This window comes from Sarcophilus harrisii, chromosome 1, assembly GCF_902635505.1.
Source record: "Sarcophilus harrisii chromosome 1, mSarHar1.11, whole genome shotgun sequence".
Taxonomy (NCBI): Eukaryota; Metazoa; Chordata; class Mammalia; order Dasyuromorphia; family Dasyuridae; genus Sarcophilus; species Sarcophilus harrisii.
This window is the reverse complement of record NC_045426.1, coordinates 357,895,908-357,921,198: the sequence shown is the minus strand read 5'-3', so window position 1 is coordinate 357,921,198 and position 25,291 is coordinate 357,895,908. Positions and strand designations below refer to the sequence as shown.

The 25,291-nt window shown below is 33.7% G+C and overlaps 1 protein-coding gene across 1 annotated transcript in view; it reads left to right on the top strand.

The window, feature by feature from the left end:
- The window catches only part of DCC (DCC netrin 1 receptor), a 1,389,687-nt gene that overhangs the window by 1,223,218 nt on the left and 141,178 nt on the right, over positions 1–25,291 (top strand). The window contains exons 19-20 of the mRNA XM_031946063.1: positions 2,269–2,376; positions 17,121–17,315. Of these exons, the coding sequence (XP_031801923.1) occupies positions 2,269–2,376; positions 17,121–17,315 (303 nt within the window). The remainder of the gene's footprint in view (positions 1–2,268; positions 2,377–17,120; positions 17,316–25,291) is intronic.

Here is a 25,291-nt window from a genome sequence, read left to right as displayed (position 1 = left end):
ATCTTGGTCTAGGATTTGATTTAGCTACCATGTATAGCTGAGAAATATTCAAATGTGTATATTAATATACATGTATATGTGTGCTTGTGAAGGGGGTTGTTTATGCACAGTTTTTGGCAATGCGTATTTGTCTGAAAAATGTTAAATTATGGAGAAGAAAGGGGAGTAAAAGCTGTACAAGACAAGAGTATGAAGAAATAAAAAGAGATAGAGAAAAAAACAAGAAAGGATAAGAGAAAGAAAATAATAGGTAAGGAGGAAGGGGAAAGTACTAAAAGAAATGGAAGGATGAGGGGTTGAAAAGAGAGAGACAAGACACAACATAATAGAGGAGAATGAGTGTTAAATTCTGGAGTCAGAAACCCAGGATTTAAATTATTTTCATTGATAGTGAATGATGTTGGGCAAGTCACTTAACCTTACTGAGATTCAGTATCCTTCTGTGTAAAATGGGAAGATTGTCCTAAATACTCTCTGGAGTCTCTTCTCTAGAACTGTGATCTAATAAGAGAGAGTGAGAACAAGTACATGTGGAAAATATCATGATGGATGGATGGATGGATAGATAGACAAAGAGACAGACAGACAGACAGATAGATAGATAGATAGAGGTGATAGAGATATGATCACATCCATATGAAATTGCCTCCAAAATAGGAAGATTTGCCCTCTTATCTTGAATCTGTTCTGCTCTCATGAAACCCTTTTCCTTTTATTTAGATTTCAGAAGGTATTTTAGTATCATAGATTTAGCCATTTACTCCATGTTAGGATTCTTACAAAGTAATAAGGCAGTTGTCTAATTTTAGCATCCTGCTTAGCAGTTCTCTACTTCAGAGTTCACACCTTTAAGAGTTCACACATTAGCGTTTGAGGTTCACAAGTCAGGAACCCACAATCCCACTCTCTTGGAGGAGGAGTCAACCTTTGAGTTAGCAGCTCTAAAAGAGCATATAAAAGGACAAGCCCTAGAGACTTAGGGAAATTGAGAAAGCAGAAGTCAGTGGAAGAGATTGAGAAGCCAGAGATTGTAGTTGGGCAGAACTGGGGATTCAGAAGAAGAGACACTGAAGCTGGAAGAGGCAAAGGACTAGCAACAGGAGCTCTTGGAACCAAGGAGAGACATGGGCCTCTAAGAAAGCTAACCGAGCTATTTTGATGGAGACAATAAAGGATTGAACTTTTAACAGCTGATTACATTTGAGCCAGTGATTATTGAACTGACTTGAAACTAAGGCTGCCTTCAGAAGCCCCCCAAGAAATCTACTCTCTGAGAAACAATCATATTTTAGAGAAGAGAAAATTACAACTCCACATGTCCAAAATAGCTTAATTTACAGATTGAATGAGTTCCCCAAAGTCACACAGGACTTCACAAATGTCAAAAGTTTGTAATGGATTCTCTGATTCTAAGCCACTGCTTTGACTAACATTGCAAAGACTAGGTAGAGCTTGGTGGTGTTTCAATTTAATTTGCAAGTCCTAAAATACCAGTAACTTATTCCCAAAGGGAAGAGTTATGGGACTGGAATTGAAATTAGAGGACCTGAGTTTCACTTCCATCTCTACCACTTACTATTTTTATGACCTTGGGTCTTAGTCTCTTTCATTGTAAAATGAAATTTTTTGACTAGATACCTTCTTTGTCTTTTCTAGCTCTAAAATCGGTGATACTATAAGTGGTGGATTACTATAAATAACATTTCTTAAAAGATAGTGCAATGTCCAACTAAACTTTGGACAGAAAATGCCACCTGCATCCAGAAAAAGAACTATGGATATTGAATGTAAATTAACACATGCTAAATGTATTTGTATTTCCTGATTTCTTACCCCTCCCATGGTTTTCACTTTTGTTCTGATTTTTATTTCCCAACATGATCCATAAAGCTTTGTGTATTAAAATAAATAAATAATTTCAAAAATATAGAGAAATGAATTAATCCATATGCTATATTATTTGTACATATAGCAAATTACTTATACTTGTTCTCAATTTTTCAATGTAGATATCAGCTAAAAACACTTCAGTGCTCTATTCCATAAATACCTCTTGTTTCCAAGGAATAACCTGAGTATTTCTCTTTACTTGGTTTAAATTCAGACCTGGGATACAGGGGAATGGATGGAGAATGAAGGGAGGGAAATAAATAACAAAACAAACCTACTGTACTTGACTAACTAATGACAAACCATGATCATGATTGATAGGTGTGTGAGTTCTTTCCTTCTCAGTGATTAAGGCTTTTTTTCTATTTGATTTTGCAGCTCCAACTTCTGCACCCAAGGATCTGACAGTCATTACTCGGGAAGGGAAGCCTCGAGCTGTCATTGTGAGCTGGCAGCCTCCTTTAGAAGCCAATGGGAAAATTACTGGTAAGTGAAACAGTGGCTGTTCTTGAGTTTGGCCAATTCTTTTCTTCCAATCTTGATTATTTACTTCAGGGCTGCTTCTATTTTTTCCTTTGTGTGTTGTTTAATGTAACAATCTATCAGAGAACTGTTTGATTCACTTCTGCTTCTGCTTCCTGTACCACCAAGTGCCAAGGCCATTTTAACATTGATTTTCATTTTTAGAGTTGCTTAAAGGGGTGGAATGAGAAGAGCACATACACTTTCTTATGTATATCTATATGTGTACTTACATATATGTAATGTGTATATATAAAATAAACCTCTATGTATATATCATATACATATATGCGTATATGTAGAAACATTGCTTCTTTTTTTTCAATGTGTTGTTTGATTTGGTGATTTTTAAAATCATTTTAGTTTGTTTATAAAGAATTGAGCTCTCTAAGGAGAAAGGCATATAGGAAGAATTATAGGGGATGTTAAAAAACCAAAAAAGTAAAATATATCTGCATTTTTATACATATATGTGTAAAACAAGTATATATACATGTATAACTGTAATCGATATAATTATATACACATACAATGTACATACATATAAATATATATATATATATATATAAAACATAAGCTAATTCTATACAAATATATGTATGTATATTTATATAAATATAAAATTGTTGTTTTTACATGACATGTATTTCTGCATTTCTCACCATCTCCCTTCATCCTTACATAGTTCCATCCTTTTTAATATAAAATAAAAAAGAGGGAAAACATTCAGCAAAATCAAGCAACACATTGAAGATATAAAGTTACATACATTGTTCCACTCTGTTCTAAGAGGATAAAAGTAGATAGTCAGGGAAGAGATATTTTTTCATATCTTCTTTTGGGGTCATTTGGTCATTATAATTTTGCCACATTCAGTTTTGGTGTTCTGCCTTATTATCATTTGTGTATCTTGTTTTCCTGGTACTAACTATTTCCTTCCCTTTGAATCAGTTCATCTAAGCTTTCACATGTTTCTGAATCCATCATGTTCATCAGTTCTCACAGCACAGAAATATTCACACACATTGATCAGCAGCTACCCAATCAATGAACAAATACCTCATTTCTACTTCTTTACTACTACAAAAAGTGCTACTATCCATTTTCTTTGATTGAAGAAAATGAATATGGTACAATTTTTAGTACAATGCTTTTGTGCCAAAAGGGTCTTGTGTATATTTTTAAGCAATTAGAAATGTCTAATAATTAAGTTTGTTTTAAAATGATGAAGTATAAAAGCTATATAAATATCACATATTTTAGCATTTTGAGGGAAAACCGGAATTATTGAGAAAATGATAGTTCCTTGGTACCACCTTAAAATCACAAGACTAAGAAAAGACTTACTATTATTGACTGACAGAGATTAAGCTTAATGAATGTTTCCCAATGGCAGATTTTATTTGGCCAAATATTGCTGATAACATCAATGTCTAATTAAAGCACCCATTAGAAGCCTGTAATGTTAATTTAGTATGAAAAATATAATAGAGTTCTATCAGGAATTTTGCATTTAAATTATCACTCTAGGCTTTTAATAGATGTCTCCATAGCATATAATTATTATGAAAAAATATTATACAATTTGAAATGTGCACATTATAGTCTAATTAACTTGAACCACTGGGTTAGGCATATGCAAGTTTTACTTTTTGTTTCCATAGCAGAAGTAATCTGTAGATGGTTCCATTACACACTAACAAAGTGATAGAAGCACTGAAGATAGAAATATGATCTAGAAAATGTGGGTCAGCTGATAGACTTATCTTCATGCCAGTAACACCCAGAATTTTACAAAATGAAAGAATAATGTTAAACTTCATCTTGTGATTTAAATTAATTTGAATACTTGTTTTCTCTGAGAAATCCCTCTGCCTACAGTCACCAAAAAGAATTCTTATTTGCACTGTCAGATTTAGCAAAAGAGGCATAAAACCTCTTCACATATCATGTGCTCAGTTGTCAATGTGCCAGGCATTTTGAAGATCAAACTAGTTCTTCCTATTTTTTTCTTTTAATTTCACTTTCCTCATTGCTTCTGCATGTCTTTATGTATATATACATAAAAATACATATGTATATGTGTGTATGATGTGGGGAATGGAACAAATGGTAGGAGCGCCAGATGATGTGCTTTAGGAGCACCAAATATTGGGATTTGGTCATGTTTATAATTCACAATGGCCATTCTCTGGCAAAAGGTAGGTTTATTTAGGAGAAAAGGTTAAAGACAAAGTGAAGGGATACAATAGAGACCAGGAATGGTAAATATGAAATAAAGTGGGAGAGCATAGAGTTAGCAAGAAGGAGTTTTTAATAATAAATGATGGAAAGACAAATTTCTTAGGGGAACTCACAATTGTCCAGGAAAAAGTGAACATCCCATGAGGTTCAGACATGCCCTTAGCTGGCAGGCTAAATCCTAAAAAGGAGTTAGCATTCTAAAAGAATCTCTTTGTTTATTTCTGACTATGATTCTATTTATGTCTCTGTTTCTCTTTGTTTCTCTCTCTCTCTCTGATTATGTCTCTCTCTCTCTGTCTCTCTCCCTCTCCTTTTCTCTTCCTCACTTTGTCTCCCTCCCTCTCCCTTTCTTTCTCTTTCTCTTCCTCTCTTTCTTTTTCTCCCTCTCCTTCTGGACCAGAGTCCATTTAAGTCAGAAAACAAAATTGGAATACAGGTTTCCCTGATCAATTCTCTATTAACTATACCACACAATTTCTTGCACTGTCTTACAAATGATTAAATAAAAGCATATGGAAAATCTTTAGATAGCAAGTTTATTAAGAATTATAACAGAAGTCGACAAGCAATAATATACACTCTTCTGCTGGAGATATTTTAGGTCCTATTACTCCCCAGTGCTCTCCCTTCTGAGATTCCTTCCAATTAATTACCTTAAAAACCTAAAGCACTTTGGATTTCATTGAATGACCAATAATAATCCTGATCAAAGCCTCCCAGTCTTCTTGTTAGGTTTTGATGACTAAGAATAAGTATAAATAGAAATAGTTTAGTGTTCTAGCCTGAAATTCTGAGGTTGATATTTTTGTGATGGTAAATTCTTTTGTCAAATTCTTAAATGGGCATGGCCTCTGACAAACTGAGACCTGGAAAACATCTTAATTCAGGAAGACCAATGTCATGTACTGCATCCTGAGCCATAGTCAGTCACCTTGACCATCTTACAATGCATTTCAGTGACTCTGGAAAAGTAATTGAGATTGATGACTTTAGCTGTCTCTGCTTCACTCATTTATGTCAGGAAATGACCTTGGTGATGCCTTTGGTCCCTTACAGGGATGAACAAAGGATGAACAACCATCTTCTACCTATTGTGCATATAGCTTACGCTGGACCTAATTATTTGCATATTGTCTCCTCCTTTAGAATATATACTCCTTGAGGCTACCCTCAAGTTCTTTATTTTCATGCTTTACTTTGTATCTCCATTATTTGGCCCAGTGTGGGACAGCTAGTAAGTGTTTTATAAATCCTTATTAACTTATTTACTGACAATACCTAAAAATATGTTCTGCCTGAAAGGGTCCATGTATTCGATTTAAGGATTAAAGTTACCAACCACTGAACTATCAATGATTATTTAAATTGATTTCCTCAAATTCAAAATAACTGGTGAGACACTTAGAGGTTACTCAAATAGTAATTTTGTTGAGACAATTAAAAACTGACATTTTAAATCATAAGCTATAGATCTACACTACTAAATTCTGCCTGGTGAATTTACATTATATGGTATGAAAAATCTTATCAGTATACATATTGCCCCTATGTTTTCACATTGTACTCACTACTCAGTTATTCACACATAGTGAAGACATTTAAAAGCTACAGTGATGTTTAGGACTAGAAGGTGATACTTTCTATTTTTCAAAGGCCATTTTAAATGGCACTCAGTTTTTCAAAGAGAGTGAGTTTATTCATTTGAAGTATTGTGACTGCACAGTGGAATGAGGCCAGGAAGTATGCATGATCAAACCAGCAACCAGGACTTCTATTCTTCAATTCTGAGATAAACTATCTCTAAGAAAAATGTCTAGGAAAATTCTCATGATTCCAAATCAGTAGGCAAAGATTTCAGGTTTTATAAGTTACTGTTTCCTTCTCTTCTTGCTAAAAAGTACAAAAAAGTTCAGATAAGTTAGTAAAGTCAAATACCTGTATGTCTTCTTAATTAGTTTATCCATGCTTTTGTGACACCCTTGGGGTTTTATATATTTCATATTGAACAGTTCCAAACTTGGGTTTTTTGTTTCTTTTTATTTTTGTTGGTTACCTTCTATTGGAGATTCTTGCTACAAAAGGAGATCTCTCAGTCAGTCAAAAATATTTAATAAATTTCTACAATGTGCCAGAAACCATCCTGAGTGCTGAGAATAGAAATACCAATAAAAAGAGAGATAGGGTATTACAATCTAATGAGAAAAAGACAACAAACAAAAATAAGATAAAAACATGAGGAAAGAAGGTACCTAATCAGAGGATATGATGAAGTCTAAATGCCATATAAGTGGTGAGAAGTGAGGAGAAGGTTGTGCTGGGTCTTCTCCTAAAATGGAGCTCAGAAGATTAAAATCTGTCTTTAGAATACCTTATTCTGGGAACATCAAGCAGAACACCGACAATTTTATAATACTGCAGCTAAGTACTGTATATTCAGATGCAAAAAGAATGGTATTCACAATTATATATATTATAACTGAATAATGCCTAAAATATATTTTTATCATGGAAGAGGGGTTAGAATTATTCTATAGTTCCAAGAGCATATAAAATTAGGATGAAAAAAAAAAGAGTGGGATGGGGGAAGTACAGGGAATTGCAAAGAGATAACTCAATGTAAGGGAAAATTGTGTCTCAAAAAAATTTTTTTTAAGGGAGATAGCCACTTCAGATATGAGTCACCATTTCTGGAAATAATTAGGCAAAGACTAGTCAACTAGTCATCCAGATGTTTTAAAGGGGTTTCTATCATTTAGTAAGAGAGTAGATTAAATGATGATGATTTAATGTAAAGATATCTTATAATTCTGGTAAAACCCTGATTTAAAAGTAATTTTAGGGAAAAGTTGTTCTTCAGTCATTTTAGTCAATTAACTCTTCATGACTTCATTTGGGGTTTTCTTGGCAAAGACACTAGAGTGATTTGTCATTTTCTTCTCCAGTCCATTTTATAGATAAAGCAAATAGGCATAACTGACTTGCTCAAGATCTCACATCTAGTAAGTGAGGCAAATATGAACTCCAGAATATGAGTCTTCCTGATTTCAAGCCCAGGGTTCTTTTACTGTGACTCCAGGTTCTCCCTTTTAAGAAAAAAAACAATATTCACTTATTGTAGTTTGTATGCAACTAGAATTATATTCTAGTCTAAAAACGAGTCTAGAACTATGAAAGTAAAGGTAATCCATAATGATCTAGATTGCTATCATTACCTAAATTCACTCATCTTAATTCAGGCACCTTTGGGAATGGTACTAAATATTTTAGATCATTAGATTAATGCTTGTTAACTAAACAACTACCAACTGGCAATTTGGCTTCCAAAAAAAGTGAATATGGCCCTTCTAAAATCTGTGTATATAAAATTAATGTATTGGGAAAGTAAAGCCACTTTTTATCATGTGAACAATTATTGTATACAGATTCTGATGAGTTTTCCTAGAGTGGGATACATATACAGATAGAAGGTATGTTTTCTGATCTCAAGGAGATTATAGCTTTAAAATCTGTTATTTGATTTAAAAAAATCATGTCATTGTCTGTCTTCATGATATCTTTCATCTTGGATGTCATCCTCCTATACTTTTTCTATTTTTTGTACTTATAAAACCCCTGTGCTCTGAAAGATGCTGAATCTCTTGCTACCTCTTCATTAAAGTTCGTTCTCCTCTCATGACCTTGAATCTCTTGATCAAAGGTAAAAGATACTCTCTCTTCAGTTAACTTCCATTTCCAGAGCCTACTTTTGATGCCATCACTTACTCATTTTGCTTCTGAGGATCATTCCATCCATCTTTACCTTCCAATCCAAATTCCTGTTGCTTTAATTTTTTTTGGATGATAAATTATTCTTACACTTTTCTTAAGAAACTTGGTACTAGACCTATGGTGTTCCTCTTTCTACTTCCGTGATCCAAAACTGAATTTTCATAATTCCCTGTCCTTCTATATATCCTTACCATCTTACTAAGCAGGTTTATCTTTCTTTCATATTTTGTTTCTTTATAATTCCCTGTTTTTCCTGTCTATCACCTCTGCTTTGATAACATAGTTTCTTGTTCATAGTCCTGAGCTTAGAGTTGATGCACTCAGTGGTATATTGTCATCTGTCTAGCCCCCTCATTTTATGATTATCAAACTTCAAATCTGATTATCTTGAGATATCCACTTTCTCCAATTCCATAGTGGTGGTACTGTACACAGATGGAAGAAATGGCACAACTGTACCAACTGGGTACATTGTGAGTTCACAGTATGATACTTCACCTAACTCCTTATTGCTTGACTTTGTCATATTTCTTGCAATCTGATCCAAATATTTTCCTCCAAATTCAAATTCTTAATGATTCTCTCTCAGTAGAAGACAGATTCCTTTTTTACTAAGAAATTCAAGGATCCTGGGGGAGGGGGTGGGGGGGGGTAAGAGGAGAAAAATTGGAACAAGAGGTTTGGCAATTGTTAATGCTGTAAAGTTACCCATCCATATAACCTGTAAATAAAAGGCTATTAAATAAAAATAAATAAATAAATTTGTTTTATTAAGAAAAAAAAAAAAAAAGAAATTCAAGGATCACCCATGAAAAGTTTATTTTTTCTCCCTTACTCCATATCTCACATCCATCTCCAGTGTTCCTCATTCCCTTCTCCTAAGATCCAGTCTCTGCGGATTATGTGCCTCTTGTCTTTGCCAAGGTCGGCTCTTCTATTTGGATCCCTCTTGTCTTCTGTATCAACTCCTCTGAAAGATGATTCCATTAATCATTCTCTTTCCTTCTCTAATCTTCCACTTCTCCCTCTCTTCTGACTACTACTACTGCTACTACTACTACTACTATTACTTTTTCTTCTTCATTTTCTTCTTCTTTTTCTTCTCTTTCTCTCTCTCTCTCTCTCCCCCCCCTCTCTCTCTCTCTCTATATATATATATATGTGTGTGTGTGTGTGTGTGTGTGTGTGTGTGTGCATGTGCTTATGCATATATGTAGCGTGTCTGGGTGTGTATCTCTATTACCAAGATTCCTTTACTTACCCTGATATTTGCTAAAACAATAATTTTAGGTCTCTACCCCCTTTCTGCCTCCATACTCTTCCCTCTCATGTACTTCTCAACCTTTTTGAAACCTGACTTCTAGATCCCAGGTCACTGAGACCAATTTCACAAAAAAATTCTCTCATAATTATGAAATCCAAAGACTTCTTCTCAAGGCTCATAATCTTTTGATGTCTTTCCAGCTGTTAATTATCTCTTTCTCCTAGATACTCTCTCTTCCCTTGGATTTTTATATAAATAGCTTTTAAGAAATAAAAGAGTGTATGACATTCAAGAATTTATAAGGATCATCTTTCATATCATTTTCCATTATTACTTCCTTTATTATTTCCATTATTACTCTGATATTGGAACAGAATGGATTTGGAAGGAGAGGGGGTAAAATAAGCATTTATTAAGCATCTATTATATTCTAGGCACTATTCTTAGTGCTTTATAAATATAATTTCATTTGATGTTCATAACAGGAAGTCCTCTTTTTACTCCCTTCATATAATGAATGGGCCGGAAAAGATTAAGTGACTTACCCAGAATCACACAGCTAGTAAGTATATAAGTCCATATTTGAACTCAGGTTTTCCAGAGTCCAGATTTATCTCTTTCTTCATAGTGCCATCTGCCTACTTCTTAATGGCATGGACAGAAATGGGTAGCCAGAATCTACCATTTAAAAGAACTACCAAAATTAACATGGAACACTTCTGTCATTAGAGCTATACCTTATTCCAGGAAGGTGTAGGCAATTTTACCAACTATATTCTTTTTACTAAATATTAGCTTTACATTCTACCCTGTCAAGCTAGCAACTTTCTAACATGATAAGTTGACTTTAGAAAAAGAAAAAAAAAAGAAATAAATATTCCACATTCCCTCTACATATATTTACACTTTCACAAGAACAAAATTATCTATATAAAAAGGCTCCCTCAAACACTGAACATCACTTGAGTATTTTTATTCACATCAGAACTGTGTATGTATGCTATATCTCATCTTCCTACACATATGAATTCTGGAGTGTGATATTGCTGGTACTCTATGAATACCAGTGTGGGTGAGGGCAGGAGTGGATATGGAACAAATGATAATGCATAGAGCATATATTCCATATTCATACAAAAGTAATTCTGATGACTGGACACTCCAGGCAGCCGAAGTTCCCAGACTATCTCCCAACCTCACACCTTGGAATCTAGCCAAATGTTTGAAAGAAGAAGAAAGGGGACAAGAAGGACAAAAAAAGGCAGCAAGAAAAAAAGAAAACTATATTATGTGGAAGTTTTTGTATATCAGGCCCTAAGAGCTATGACTAAAAATTATTTTATTTACTCTCTAATGAATGATCCAGAATTTATATTTGCAAAACATTGAATGTTCTCCCTTCAAATTAATGATTTTAGAGGTCAATTATTCCTCATTGCTAGACACCTTTCTTGTAACTCTTTCCTCTTTTGAAATTATTTTTAAAGCACATTTACCATGGGACATATGAACAATTAAGCAACTGTCAATTTTGGGGGGTGGCGAGTAGGAATGTCAAGATCAGTTAATTAGGATATTTCATTCTGTTAAGAAATAGTGGTCAATATAGCTAGAGACTAAGTCAGGATCTAATTGTAGGTAGCCTTAAAGGCCAGTCAAGGATTTTCTTTAAGGAGTATGCATTAGGAATCTACTGTGTTTAAAAACATTTAACAATCCAATGTAGCAAAGAGGAAGAGGAGAATGGAGGCAAAAAAACTTAGTAGATTATGTGATCATTCAAGTATAATTTGATATGTGAGATCACATGATATCTTGATTTTAAACAATATTTTGTTTTACCTAATTTTAATATAATACCAAAGAGTCATTGTTCTTCATTTTTGCAAAGTATCAGTAACAAATTATTTTGAATATAGAAAAATTGAAAAAAAAAAACCCAGTTGATAAATGGTCAAAGGATATGAACAGACATTTTTCAGATGATGAAATTAAAGCCATCAATGGTCATATGAAAAAAATGCTCTAATTCACTGATTAAAAATGCAAATTAAAACAACTCTGAGATACTACCTTACATCTTCTGGGTTGGCTAAGATGACAGGAAAATATAATGATAAACCTTGGAGGGGATGTGGGAAAACTGGGATACTAATATATTGTTGGTGGAGTTGTGAATGGATCCAGCCATTCTGGAGAGACCGAAGGGATATAGAATTGTGCATACCCTCTGACCCAGTAGTGCCATTACAGAATCTATATCCCAAAGAAATCATAAAGGATCCACAAGTGTGAAAATGTTTGTAACATCTCTTTTGGTGGTGGCAAAGAATTGGAAAATAAGTAGGTGCCCAGCAATTGGAGAATGGCTGAATAAGTCATGATATGTGAAAAAATGGAAAATTATTTTTCTATAAAAATAATGAACAAGCTGATTTTAGAAAGGCCTGAAAAGATTTACATGAACTGATACTGAGCGAAAGAAGCAGAACCAGGAATACATTGTACACAATAACAGCAAGAACGTGTGATGATCAGCTATGAAAGACTTGATGCTTCTCAGTAGATCAGTATATATATATATATATATACATATATATATATATATATATATGTATATATATATATATATATACATACATACACATATGTATGCATATATATGATAAGAAAAAATAAAATAAAAATGAAGAAAACAAGATTAGAAAAAGACTGTGTACCCAGTTTTCTCATCTATAAAAAGTTGTTGTGCTTGATCATTCCTCTAGTTCCCTCCTTTATTAAATTCTGTGGGTCTAGGGCTTCAGAATAAATGTTATCAACTTATGAAAATTATTCTCTCAAGTACTTACTTTACTTAGATATATCAGAAGAAATATTCAATTATTTGTAGAGATAGCAGAATGTAAAGCACTCTTGACTTTGAATTACAAGATTTGAGTTCTTGTCCCAAATATGTTACTAAAACTTTGTGTCACTTTGATCATCTTTTAACCGCAGTTGTGATTTAGTTTCAACTGTTAAATGGCTATAACAATACCTTCCTGCCTAATTCACTGTTTTAATAAGTCAGTCAGTAAATTAGTCAACAAATATTTATTTATTAAGTACATACTTTGTGCCAGGTACTATGGTAAGCACTGAGGATACAGAGAAAGGTTAAAAAAAAATCTATTATCACCATTTCTAACCTGTTTCCTAGAATTCACCATCTCTGAAAATTGAAATTAACTCTGAAACTTTCACCTCCTCAATATCTCTTCACCCAGGGATCCCTCTTTCCTTCTGCTTGAAAAGAGTAGAGAGTAGAATTTGGAAAGCTTCTTTCTAATACTCCATCATTTAAGGAGGACAAACATAAAATTCTTATTTCATACTTTGCTGCTTTCTGGATTTGATTTTCTCCAGAAACTCATCATTCTGCAAACTGAAATCACTTCTGAAATTCTGAATTCTCTGGATCATGTCAGATCCTTGTTGCATGACTTCAAGGCCCTAGGTAATCCACCTCACCGGTATTTTTCAGTTTCTTTCTATATGTTATCTTCCCCTTCAGATTGAGAACTTTTGGGGGTCAGGGACTATATATCATGCTTTTCTCTGTATCTCCATTGCTCAGCACAATGTGTATCATATAGTAGATACTAAAGAAAAATGTTTATTGACTCTGATTCTGGTCTCAAGGAGCTTGAGACCATAAGTCTAATGAGGGAGATATCACAAAAATAGTTATGTAAAAATTAATTATATACAGGAAATTTTGGAAGTAATCTACAAAGTGAAAGCACTAACATTAAGAAGAAATAGAAAAATGAGAATGTATGTAGAAAGAACTTTTAAAAGTACACAATGCTTTACACTTGATGCATCATTTTATGTTAGCTTGTGATAAATATGTTTTAAGCTGTGATAAATCTTTGGTTTCATTGACCTAAATGCATGTCATTCTATGCAACTCTTTATCCATGTCTTGGCATAAATCATGTACTAGAAGACCAACTCAACATATTGGTGGCCTTCCTTTTTTTTCTGATATTATTTGGAAACCAATATACAATTTTTTGCCAGTTATTCCTCATTTTTACCAAATAATCAGCCCACTTTTTATGGCCATATCTTTGATTGATGATAACATTATGCCCTTTATCTGTACATACTTTCATTGGTAATATGCTTCAGCATCTTCATTCTGATCATTCTTCTCTTTTGTCCTTCAAGTGACCTATACCTTTAATTCTTCATTGAGTCATAAAATATATTCTAATCTCCATTAACCATCAGAATATACATAAATATTTAATACATATCTCTCTGTGTGTGAACCAGGGCCTCAAGGAGAAATTTGGTGTAATTTAAAGTTCTATACTCCTCCTATTCAATTCTAGACCCAACCCATTATCCAAGTGCTTTATCTGTTTAAGAAATATGTGCCTATTTACCAGGCTTGTATAACTATACATTGTAAGGTTCTGGTTAGCTTTCTGGAGGTCTCAGGACCAGCCTTCATTTTAGCAGAGTAATCACCACTAGAAAAGTCAAGGATAAAGGCCAAAATCTTTATTGTCTCCTTCACAGTCTGTCTCCTTCACCTGGGGTGGGTTAGCTTTCTGGAGGCCCTCTGAAATAGGTCTTGGTTTCATTGCAGGAGGCAGGAGAGCCACCAGTATGGTCTCTATCTTGAAGTCTTTCTCTGGCTGAGTTTGTTTCAGTTTATATATTCTATTACAATTACATCATTACAGTATACTGAGTATAAACCAATTATTATATCACTAAGGAACAATCATTTGTTGTAAGATTAAATCAATCATCCTAAACTAGAGAACTCACATACTAAACTAGATAACCTGTGTCTTATCAATTCCACTGAGTTAAAACCTTGTTGTAGGATTAATAGTCATACAGAGTTCTTGCCCTTTACAATAGATTATCCTTTTTTTCCAATGGCCACAGATGGATATCACATATCAGCTCCATATATGAACAGTGAGCTGGGCTTAGAATTATATGGGAATAGGAGATAGGCTGGTTTACATTTTGATAATTTGCAATGCTTTAAATAACCTCAAGATTATTTCTAAAAAAAAAAGACCCAACTTTTAACATCGATATTATTTTTGGGGTGATATAAATGAAGGCACAGTTTCATAGCATTTTGTATATGTTTTCATATAAAAGTTTTGTAAAGTATTTCATGTAAAGAATTTCGTTTTGTAAAATATTTCATAATATCTCTTGATCCTCACAATAACTCTGGGAAGTAAGTATTATTATTTCCCCTATCTTTGAAATGGGAAAACTAAGGTTGAGAGAGGTTAAGTGACTTGTCTAGGTTCATACTACTATTATGGGTATGGGGCTAGATTCAAACTCATCTCTTCTTGACTCCAAGCCTAGTCCCTCTATCTCTCTGGCCACCATACTACCCCAAGTGTCTTCTTTCAAGTCATGGAACGTCACAGTCATCAAAAAATTAAAGTTGGAATCAGAGAAACAGAATTAGAGAGAGAGAGGCATGATGGACATAAGTATACTGGAATGAAACAAACAACTAATGAATAAAAGCATGGAGGATCCATTGTAAAGTATCATTAGAATGATGAAGTCCTAGTGAAGAAAGATAAGTCCATCATTTTTCCAGAATAAGAAATAGCCAATGGATTAGCACACAGGCCCAAATGATAATCATACAATGACAAGAACACTAAAGTAAGGCCTCTATTCTAGATATTTAACTTGAAAATACCTTGCATCTTCTGATGCTCAGTGAAACTAGCTTTAAAAAAATGCTATTGTTCTTCATAATCCTTAACATTCAAGGATTGGAGAGTTGGTATATTTGATCTCTACTAACACATTCAAGCCTTCTTCTCCCATCATCATTTAGCAAATGTCTTTTCCTTCAAATTCATTCTAGGCTCCACAGATCCTTATTGCTTTCAACTATGGAATTGCAGGGTATTTTCTCTAAGAACCTTCCAATGTCATTGACAATAACTTGGGAACTGCATTTGTCCACAGTCGAATATTTATTAAGTGCCTTCTATGTGCCAGGAACTTTATTAAGTAGTGGGGATATAAATATAAAGAAAAGACTGTTCCTACCTCAAAAATTTACAATTTAATGATGGAAAACAACACATTAAAAAAAGCTGAAAAGGAAGGTTGGAAATATAAGCAAAAAAGGATACAAGAAACTCCTCTCCATTATCAATTAATCTTCTTATTCATTCTCAGCAACAGAACTAACCCTACCATGATCCACTTCTTTTCCCCAGTACAGCTTCAAATTTATTATTCTTAGTTTTCCTTAATCACGTCAGCTCATTCTGTGATTCGTGCCCTCAGGCTATATTTTTACAAGATCTTGCTGCACTTTTCTATTCATCGTCTATTACCTGTTCTTGCATCTATTTTCAGAATGTGTCTTTATAAAATCTTATTTAGTTGGTGAACTCTCTACACATATATATTAATCTTTTTAAACTTTCTCTTTTTTTCTCTCTAGAATTACTTCTCTTTTCATCTAAGGAAATTTTCACCTTTTCTGGATTGAATTATCCTATGTTTTGTTGTTGTTAAATTCTTTGTAATCAATTTCCCCCAAATCTAGCTTTCATGTCAGATAATCCCCTCACTTTTCACTCTCCTTTTTCATTTATTCTATGTAAGTAATTTGTCCTCCAATGTTCTCAGCATTTTCACTATTTCACTATTATATCCACTAAGTATTGACCAGCAGAGACCTGCTAACAATAATTACCGAGGGTGCCTTCAGTTAGCATTAAGAGGTAATACAATGTTATTATCCATTTTCCTCTTTTTTAGCATTCTTCCATCAGTATTCCAAGAACAGAATAGTGCTACTGAAAATTAAGGTCCATTTGTATTTTTCTTTATGGCACAAATAATTTATCACTTAGTGATTAACTTACTAAAGAACCTCTCTGTATTTGGCTACACTTCACTGCTCTAGAGAGAAACTGGGTTAAAGCTGTACCTTAATGTGACATTTGAGAAGAATTTTTATAGCAAAATAAATTTTATTATCCCTCTACAGTCAAAGCACAAAAAATTTTCATCTATACATTCACCTGTTTTCATCTTCATGATACTTGCCAGCACACTTGACAGACAGAATTTTTGAATAACATATCATTTATTTTGAAATTTATTCAGTTTATTTTGTTTCTAATGATTCTTTCCTCATAGTAATATCGAGCATTGTTGAAGCATTATTTATTTAATTCCAGTGATATATATTGGTGGGGGTAAAAATCATTTCTTATAAGTATAATACTCTGCTATATTTTCTAATGTATCATCAATATTATAAATGGCAACAGGAAAGCAAGTGTATTTTGGACCAAAATGGCAACATACAGTTCCATTTGTTAACACCTTCAATGTTTATTGTTTGTTTGTTTTTCAGCTTACATCCTCTTCTATACTTTGGACAAAAATACACCAATTGATGACTGGATTATGGAGTCAATTAGTGGTGATCGACTGACTCATCAAATTATGGATCTTAACCTTGACACTGTGTACTACTTTAGAATTCAAGCCCGAAATTCCAAAGGAGTGGGACCTCTCTCTGACCCCATTGTTTTCAGAACATTGAAAGGTTTGAAACTTTTCTTGTTGTTAATATGCTCCTATGAGATTTTTCTCAACTAGTTTTGGAAAGAGCTTTAGAAATTTTTTTTCCATAATACTTACAGAGGGAACAGAATTATGATAAAAATTCATAGTAAATTAACATCCACCCTTTATGCCAAAACCAAAACGTGAAAGATCAATCTATTGTGTGGTCAAGTTTTCAGCAATCTCCAGTAAGACAGACACACTTAACTTCACTTTCCCCATTTAGAGTCCTTTTGAAATTTTTGTATTGATTTCATATGTATTGGCTGCATTCAAAATATAATGAAATCCATCAGCCATTTTATGTAAAGGGATAAAAATGAAAAGCAATGAGTTATGTGAATGCTGTAATGGAACTTAGTCTAAGTGTTTTCTTTCAGGGGCTATTGTCCATGTAGGTAAAAGGAAGTTTTGAAAATGGCAAGGAAGAAAATTTTATATGGAAGTGATGTGTTTATTTTAGGCAACTAGGGCAACATAGAACATTTTCCTACTGTATAATTTCCAGAGAAAAGTGCTGCATGCTTCAGAGATTAAAAATAGCTTCCAGAAGAATCATAGCTATCCATGCCCTAAAAGAAACAAAAGGAATTTTTAATCTCCTTGTAGATATCTGAAATAATTTGGAATATATTTAAAAATGTTTTCAAGATGATGAAAAATGTTCAAAGGAAGGTTACTTGATCTCTAAATTATTAAACATGGTGACCTGGAAAGAAGAGTCAACTTAGGTTTAAATCCTACATTTGAGATTTCATTTGAGAGAGAGACAGAGAGACAGAGAAAGAGAGAGACAGAGAGACAGAGAGAGAGAGAGAGAGAATCAGAATGAGAATCAGAATCCTACTGGACCATTTTAGTATATAGGATGTGGGTTACCAGAAGTGACTCCAGAAACCTCCTTTTTCTACTCTTTATCATGACTCACTCACCCTGGACTCACACTAGGAAGTCTGGGATGGAGATGTGGAGGAGGTGTTCACAAAGTCGGGCTATCAGTAGCTACAAAAAGGTGATAAAGGGCAACCCTAATGTGAAGAAATACACATCTTCATATACTGTAATTATTCCTGAGTCCTCATTGGTGTGCTTCCCATAATCACAATTTATGATAAGTAATACTATTCATTCTTAAACAGATCTTTATGTTTTGCTTTCTAAAGTCTTTGAATCTTAGAGCAAAGTAGAGAGAAATGGAGGTAGATTGTTGAAAGGTTTCCCCTTGTCAAGCTGAAAATGATTCTACAGAGCAAGACATCCCTTCTCCTGGTCAACTTTTCAGGCACTGAAGAAAACTCTCCTTTCCCCTATCAGTTTTTTTTTTCAAAAAATGGAGCTTTTCTCAAATCAGATCCACTTCTCACACGAAAAGCAAAAAAGTCATCTGGCATCAGTTTTTATCAGTCTCTCAGCTCCAATAGTTTCTCAGCTTCTCTGATCTCTCTCCTACATTTAGCTTCTTTGGTCACTGATTCCTGATCTCCTTTCTGATGTTTATCCCCTAATTCGACTTCTAATACCTCAAATCAGAGAATCTTCATATCAAGTGACTTAATCCACATAGGTTGAGGGACTCAAAATACATATTTTTGTTTGATATGGCAATAGAGACTTTTTTCAACTCTTTTTATACATATTTCATGTAAAATGCCTTCTTCTGTCACTTTCAGTAACTTTTTAAAATGACTGTATGTTGTGAAACTATCAAGCAATAGAAAAGAAAAGTGGATGATGATGATGATAATGATGATGATGACGATTGGATGAAATCATCACCCAATTATTTGGATTTCCAAAAGGAAGCTTCAGATCATTTGTGGGTATTAGGCTTAGCTTCTCCCTGTCCCTGCTCCCTATGTTCTAAGGGAAAATGGACCAGGAAAACCTATAGTTCTGAGGCATATACTAATAAACTCAACAGGAGTCTGGTTTTTGATATCTATTTATGAGTGCTCACAGCAAGCACACCACCAAATGTTCAGCCTGAACCTGTAGGATCTCATATGACAGTTCTTAATAAAGTAGGAAAAGTCTTTTGTTCTGTTTCTTTTTTCTGGTTTAGGAGGGGGAGCAAGCTAGGAAGAAGATTGAGAGGAACAAGGAAAAGAAAATTTTCACACATTTGTTTTGAGCTTATTATGCTATAGTCAGGTTTTTAGGACTTATGTGACCAAGTCAGTTTTCACTCCAAATGAATTATTTGGAAAATCCTGGTTATTCATTATGCTGCCATGAAATGTGACTAGATAGTATTTTACAAAGGCTTCATCTCCATCACCTAGATGGGTGCCAGCTTAATTTCATGCTTTCAATTTGTGCCAACTAAAAGATCTTAGTGAGAGCTTAAAATGAATCAAGGCATCCAAATATAATAAGCAGGCAGGGTAATGAGACATCACAAGTTTCACAAGCAGAGATAGATAACCAGCCCCCAAAGATTATTTAATGAACTGGATATCCTCTCCAAATGTGTTTTTCCTAAAGTATTAAAATTCATCTGGGAAATGATTCCTAGAGATGAGAATAGCAGAATATACCACAAAGATAAATCTAGGAAGTTGTTATAACTTGTAGTAGTCCATGAGGAATAAATCCAATTCTCTAATATGAATGTTTAATGCCTGCCCTCCTAAATATGTCATGTTCAATAAGAGTGTGGGAATTTTTACAAATCTGTCTCTAACCCATAAAGTAAAGAGAGAAAAAAGGTTTCTGAAATCCTGAGTTCATTCTGAATTATGCAAAATGTTGACGCTTCCTGCACTAAATTATAATTAACAAAGGACATGTAAGTCACTTGAATGTCTCTTATCATAACAAATATTCTGTTGACAGAAAAATTCATCCATCTGAAGAAATATGAAGCCAAAATAGTTTAAATCAACCTCAAAGAAATCTTTTCAATTGTTCTCAGTTGTTCTGTTAATTTAACTGACAAAACTGCCTTAATAATCCTCTCTCCATTTTATCAGAATGTAACCTTCTTTGCTTTCTTTGAGAGTCTCATCTGTAGTCCTAAAATCAGGAAGCTCAAAGGGATCTACTGAAAATGCTGCTAACAGGACACTATTTCATTGCTAATTGTGTTTCCATATAGATATGTGCCAAGTCCATTTCTTCTATAATTAAGCCTCCTTGAAGATACTCCTTACTTCTCCTGAAACTAAGTTTCATCTGCTCTGTAATAATATTCAAAAGATTAGATCATCATCTCTTATAAAGTCAAAGGAAATGCAAAGTTAAGAAAATAGCAGCTTCAAAATGTTTAAATTTGAAGTTACTTTATTACATAAAATAGAAACTTTTAGTTGAGGATAATTTTGGGGGGAACATTAATGAGTTCTCTTCTGTACATGTTAACTTTGAGATATCTTTAGGGAATTCAGTTCAAAATGTTTAGTTGGCAATTGGTGATATACATTTGGAATTTGGGGGATTAGGGCTTGGATATATAGATTTTGGAGTCATTTGGATATATATTATAATTAAATAGCTAATGAGTTTACTGAGAGAGTAGGAAAAGAGAAAGAAGAGAGCCCAGAGCAGAACAGTTAAGGAATATGATACAGATGGTTAGCCAACAAAAGAAATTGAGAAGGGGGAGGGAAATTCATAGAAAAAGAACATACAGATAACAATGCCAGAGAAAACAAGGGAGGCAAAAGTTTTCTGGACAAAAGGGTGGTCAACATTGTTAAGTGCAGCGGAGAGATCAAGAAAGATAAAGGTTTTTAAAATGATCAAAAAATTTGACATTTAAAAGATCACCAGTAATTTTGGAGGAAGGTTTTGCTGAATGATGAAGTCACGAGCTACATTACAAAGAGGTATAGAATAAGAGAAGAGGAAATGGATAAAAGGCATTTGTTTGTTATCCCCCCTCCCTAAAAAATTGATTGTGAAAGGAAGGAGAAATAAAGGATTATGTGTTAAGGGGATTGAAAGACTTATGAAGAGGGTTTTTTGTTTTGTTTTTTTTAATGGGAAGATTTAGTCATGTTTCCTTGAAGTTGGGAAAGAACAATTAAGCAGAGAAAGATTGACCAGCAGGGGTGATTGTTTTGAGGAATATAATTTATTGAGGAACTAAAAAGTGGATGGAATCAAAGACACATATAGATAATTTATATTGAAAAAGAGGAGCACAATCTTATTGTTCAGAGATGAGAGGAAAGAAGGGGACACTAGGAAATATCAAGGAGTTATAGGATTTAGAGAAAGGGAGTTTACAGACAGTTAAGAGGTTTGATACCCATTTCAGAGGATGTAGAGAAGAACAACTTTTAGAAGCATAATAGAGGAAAAGATGTCTTAGATCAGTTTTTCTGGGAAGTGTCATAGGAATTCAATCAAGGAAGAGTAAAAGGATTGCCTTGGAATAGTGTGGAGCTAAGAGCTAGCTGAAATTGGATAATATAAATTTCTCATAGACACAGTCAATTCATGTCTGAATTTCTTTAAGTTTGTTTAGTAAACACATGAGTAAGAGTAAAGGAGATGAACAATAGGAGTAATGCAGGATTGGGGTATTAAGAGGGATGAGTGGCAGTAAACAAGGGAGCAATGTATTTGGGAATATAAAGCAGTGTGAAATTGAATGACTATCAATTGAGAATCAGGGAAGAAAATGCAGCCAGAGTATGAGATTGACAGAAAATAGTAAAGATAATGATAAAAAATTGTTAATACCAAATGTAATATGGAATGCCTCTCCCTTAATGATCTTAATAATGTCAGAATTTCATAAATGTCTTTGTATTTTTCAGATATTTACTCTTGACTAGGTTGATCCTCCTCCACCCTCCACCTTAGAAATTTTACTTTGTATAGGAATATAGCATAATCTAGATCTCAGATTCTTGTATTTGCCCCCTTCCTTTTAGATTTATGACATCAAGGGCAAAATAGCCAAGATGAAGTGGTTTTTCTGGTCTTGGTTGTCAAAAGCCTCTAAGGATCTCTTGATTAAGCTTTGTTACTTCATTCTGCATTCTCTCCCTCTCCTCCTAAAGGTATAAGAATTTTTGCATGGGTCTTAGAGTTGGGAAATCTATTGCCAACAGAAAGTGGTAGGTTTGCTATCTTGTTATCACAACTAAATACAATTTATTCCTCATCTCATGCCTTTGACTTATTTCAGGAATTGGCAAGACTTAGAAAGTATTTATTGGTAATTTATTAGGCAGTATTAGAAGTGATGATGAATGCACAAAATGTTTAAAAACAATGAGATATAGAGTGATATAATATGATAGAAATTTTAGTCAGCTAAAGGAATATCTAAACCTTTGATCAAAGAAGTAGAACATGTGTGAGTCATTTTAAGATCTGGGATATTAACAGTCCTGAGTGTGACTTGGTTAGAGTGGAAAACTAGATAATAGAATTTAAGGATACTGAGGAATTGGTATGTCAGAATGTTTAAGGGAACTTTAAGATAAATGTAGAATAAGGGCAGAAGTGAAGGGAAAATTTCCCCCTCAGTCAGGGGAAAGACTGAGCTAAGTACAAAATTTCTTGAGAAAGGAAGGGGAATGATTTGGGATGGGATATGGGATGGTAGGACTAGATAGTATTCAGTAGGATCTATACACAGTGAAAGTTTTCGACTAAATGAAACTTTGAAAGAGAATTTGTTGAATGATAGCCAAAAAGGAAAAATCTAAGAGATCATGAAGAACAGGTAGTCTCTAACTCTCCTCCCTGAACTACTGTGTCCATGGATATGAGAATACACAGTAAAAACTGGAAAAATGGCAAGGGGTACATCATCTGGGTGAAGTCAGTTTTCTGAGTGCAAGTAGATGAAAAGATTATGAAAGGAAGAAATCCAGAATGAAGACAAGTTTATTTATTATTGATTGGAAATTCCATAGAGTACAGCAAAAAGGTATAGACATAGGAGAGAGGAATAGGGAGGATGAGAACAAAAAAATGGGAAGTGAAATTTAGGTGTTACTCACAGGGAGATAGTGAATAACAGTTATAAGAAAATAATAAGTGGTAGGACTTTTGGTGCTACCGACCCTATCATTTCATGGCAGATGAATTCTAATAGTCACAAAGTATCTGAAGTCACAAAGTCATAAATGATGAAAATGAAAGGGATTTTAGAGAACAAGTGGTCCAACTACTCAGTTATAGAAACTGAGGTTCAAGAAGAAAAGTGACTTGCAAATTTTTACCCAATTACTGAGAGGAAACTTGGGACTAAAACATTTCTCTAAGCTTCTATTCCAATGTTCTTTCATACTACATTATCTTAATCCCTATTCCATGTAATAACTAATAATTTCAGTCTGTGATATTGACAAGTCACTTCACCTCTCTAAAAAATTTCATTTCTTCATCCATAAAATGAGGGAATTAGAAAATCTCTGAAAGATGTAGTGAGAAATCAGAGATTTTGCATTGGGTCTCCTTAGATTCCAAATCAGGAAAACTCTGATTCAAATCCCACCTTATGATACATATTGGCTAAAGTATTTAAACTCCTAGGGTCCTGGACAAATTTTTAAGCTTACAGTTGCAGAACATGTACTGGTGCATATTGGTAAAAGGAGTTTCCTAAATTGAGAATTCCTTTCAGTCATGAAAGCTGTTATAGGACAAAAGAAAAACTAAGGTCTCTAAAATCCTATCATCTTGTGATCCTATAAATTCACTACTTTATGTTCCCTGTGAGGACAGTCAAGTGGTCCTCGTAAGTGATAGAAAAATATACAAATCCTTTACCCAAATAATGTTTTTCTCAATTCAGATAAAATCTAAACCTCAGAATTTGTTTAGCTCTCTTTGGAACAATAATCACCAGAGTCTGGTACTTTAACTGAAGAAAATCAAAGTTATATTGAGACAGCCATTAATAACTACAGAAAAGAGCCATAAGGTTACAGTGAATATGGAATTTCCATTAAAATGCACATTAATTCTAGTCACTTTGAAGAGGGAAAAAAAAACCTTTTTAGTTAAGTCTGAGGATAATGAATGCACTAAGTTGAAGACAAAAGGAAAAACGAATAATGAAAATGAAGAACATGAAGCAGGTTTTCTTTTACCACCTACAAATATTTCCATTAAAATGAGTATTTGCTGAAGAGAATCTCTAGACAGTAAGCCTAGATGGCCATATATCTGTTACTTCTTTTATATTTTTTGACAATTTGGGCACTGACAAGTCTAAGACTTTGTTTCTTATTTTCCTTCTACCTCAAGCAGCTTTTATGTATTTGGGGTACTCTTTTAAAGTCTTAACCCTATTTTTTCATTAATCCTTAGGTGTCTCTGGATCTCTCTGGTGTGGGTTTTGCCTCTAGTCTGTCTCATCCTGCTAGATTAATAATTGTCTTGACATAAATCCTCCAAAACAGGTCTGCCCATATATCAAAACATACATTTTGTGGAAGAAATAGCATCTCTTATCTATCCCCCTTTATGTATCAACAGGACATTTCCTTTTTGTTACTAAAAATGTTAAATGCCACAGGGCCAAATTAGAGATTTTTCAGGTACTGCAATCAAGACCTTCCAAATTGACATTAAATTAGCAATGACCACTCTTTGGATCCAGCCCCATAATCAGTTTAAATTTCCTCTGAATGTAGGGGAATATGTCCAATATCTCACCATTTTGTCCACAAAAATATCAGGAAAAACTTTGTCAAATATTCCATTTTATATTCATACATGCCCTTGATGAAATCTTTTATGGCACTTACGAAGCACATGATTGGTATTAATGACTTTTTGAATGTATGAAAATTGTAGTACAATGAGTTTAACCCTAACTTCTAGTAGATTCTAGAATATATTAAAGAGATGACTTGTGAATATCGAAGAAAAGAAGCAATTAACATATAAAATCAGTGAATAATTATTGCCAATCTCACTTTATTTACTTTTTTCAATGGTATTAATAAGTTGATAGAGTAGAAAAATGTTATAGACATAGTTTAC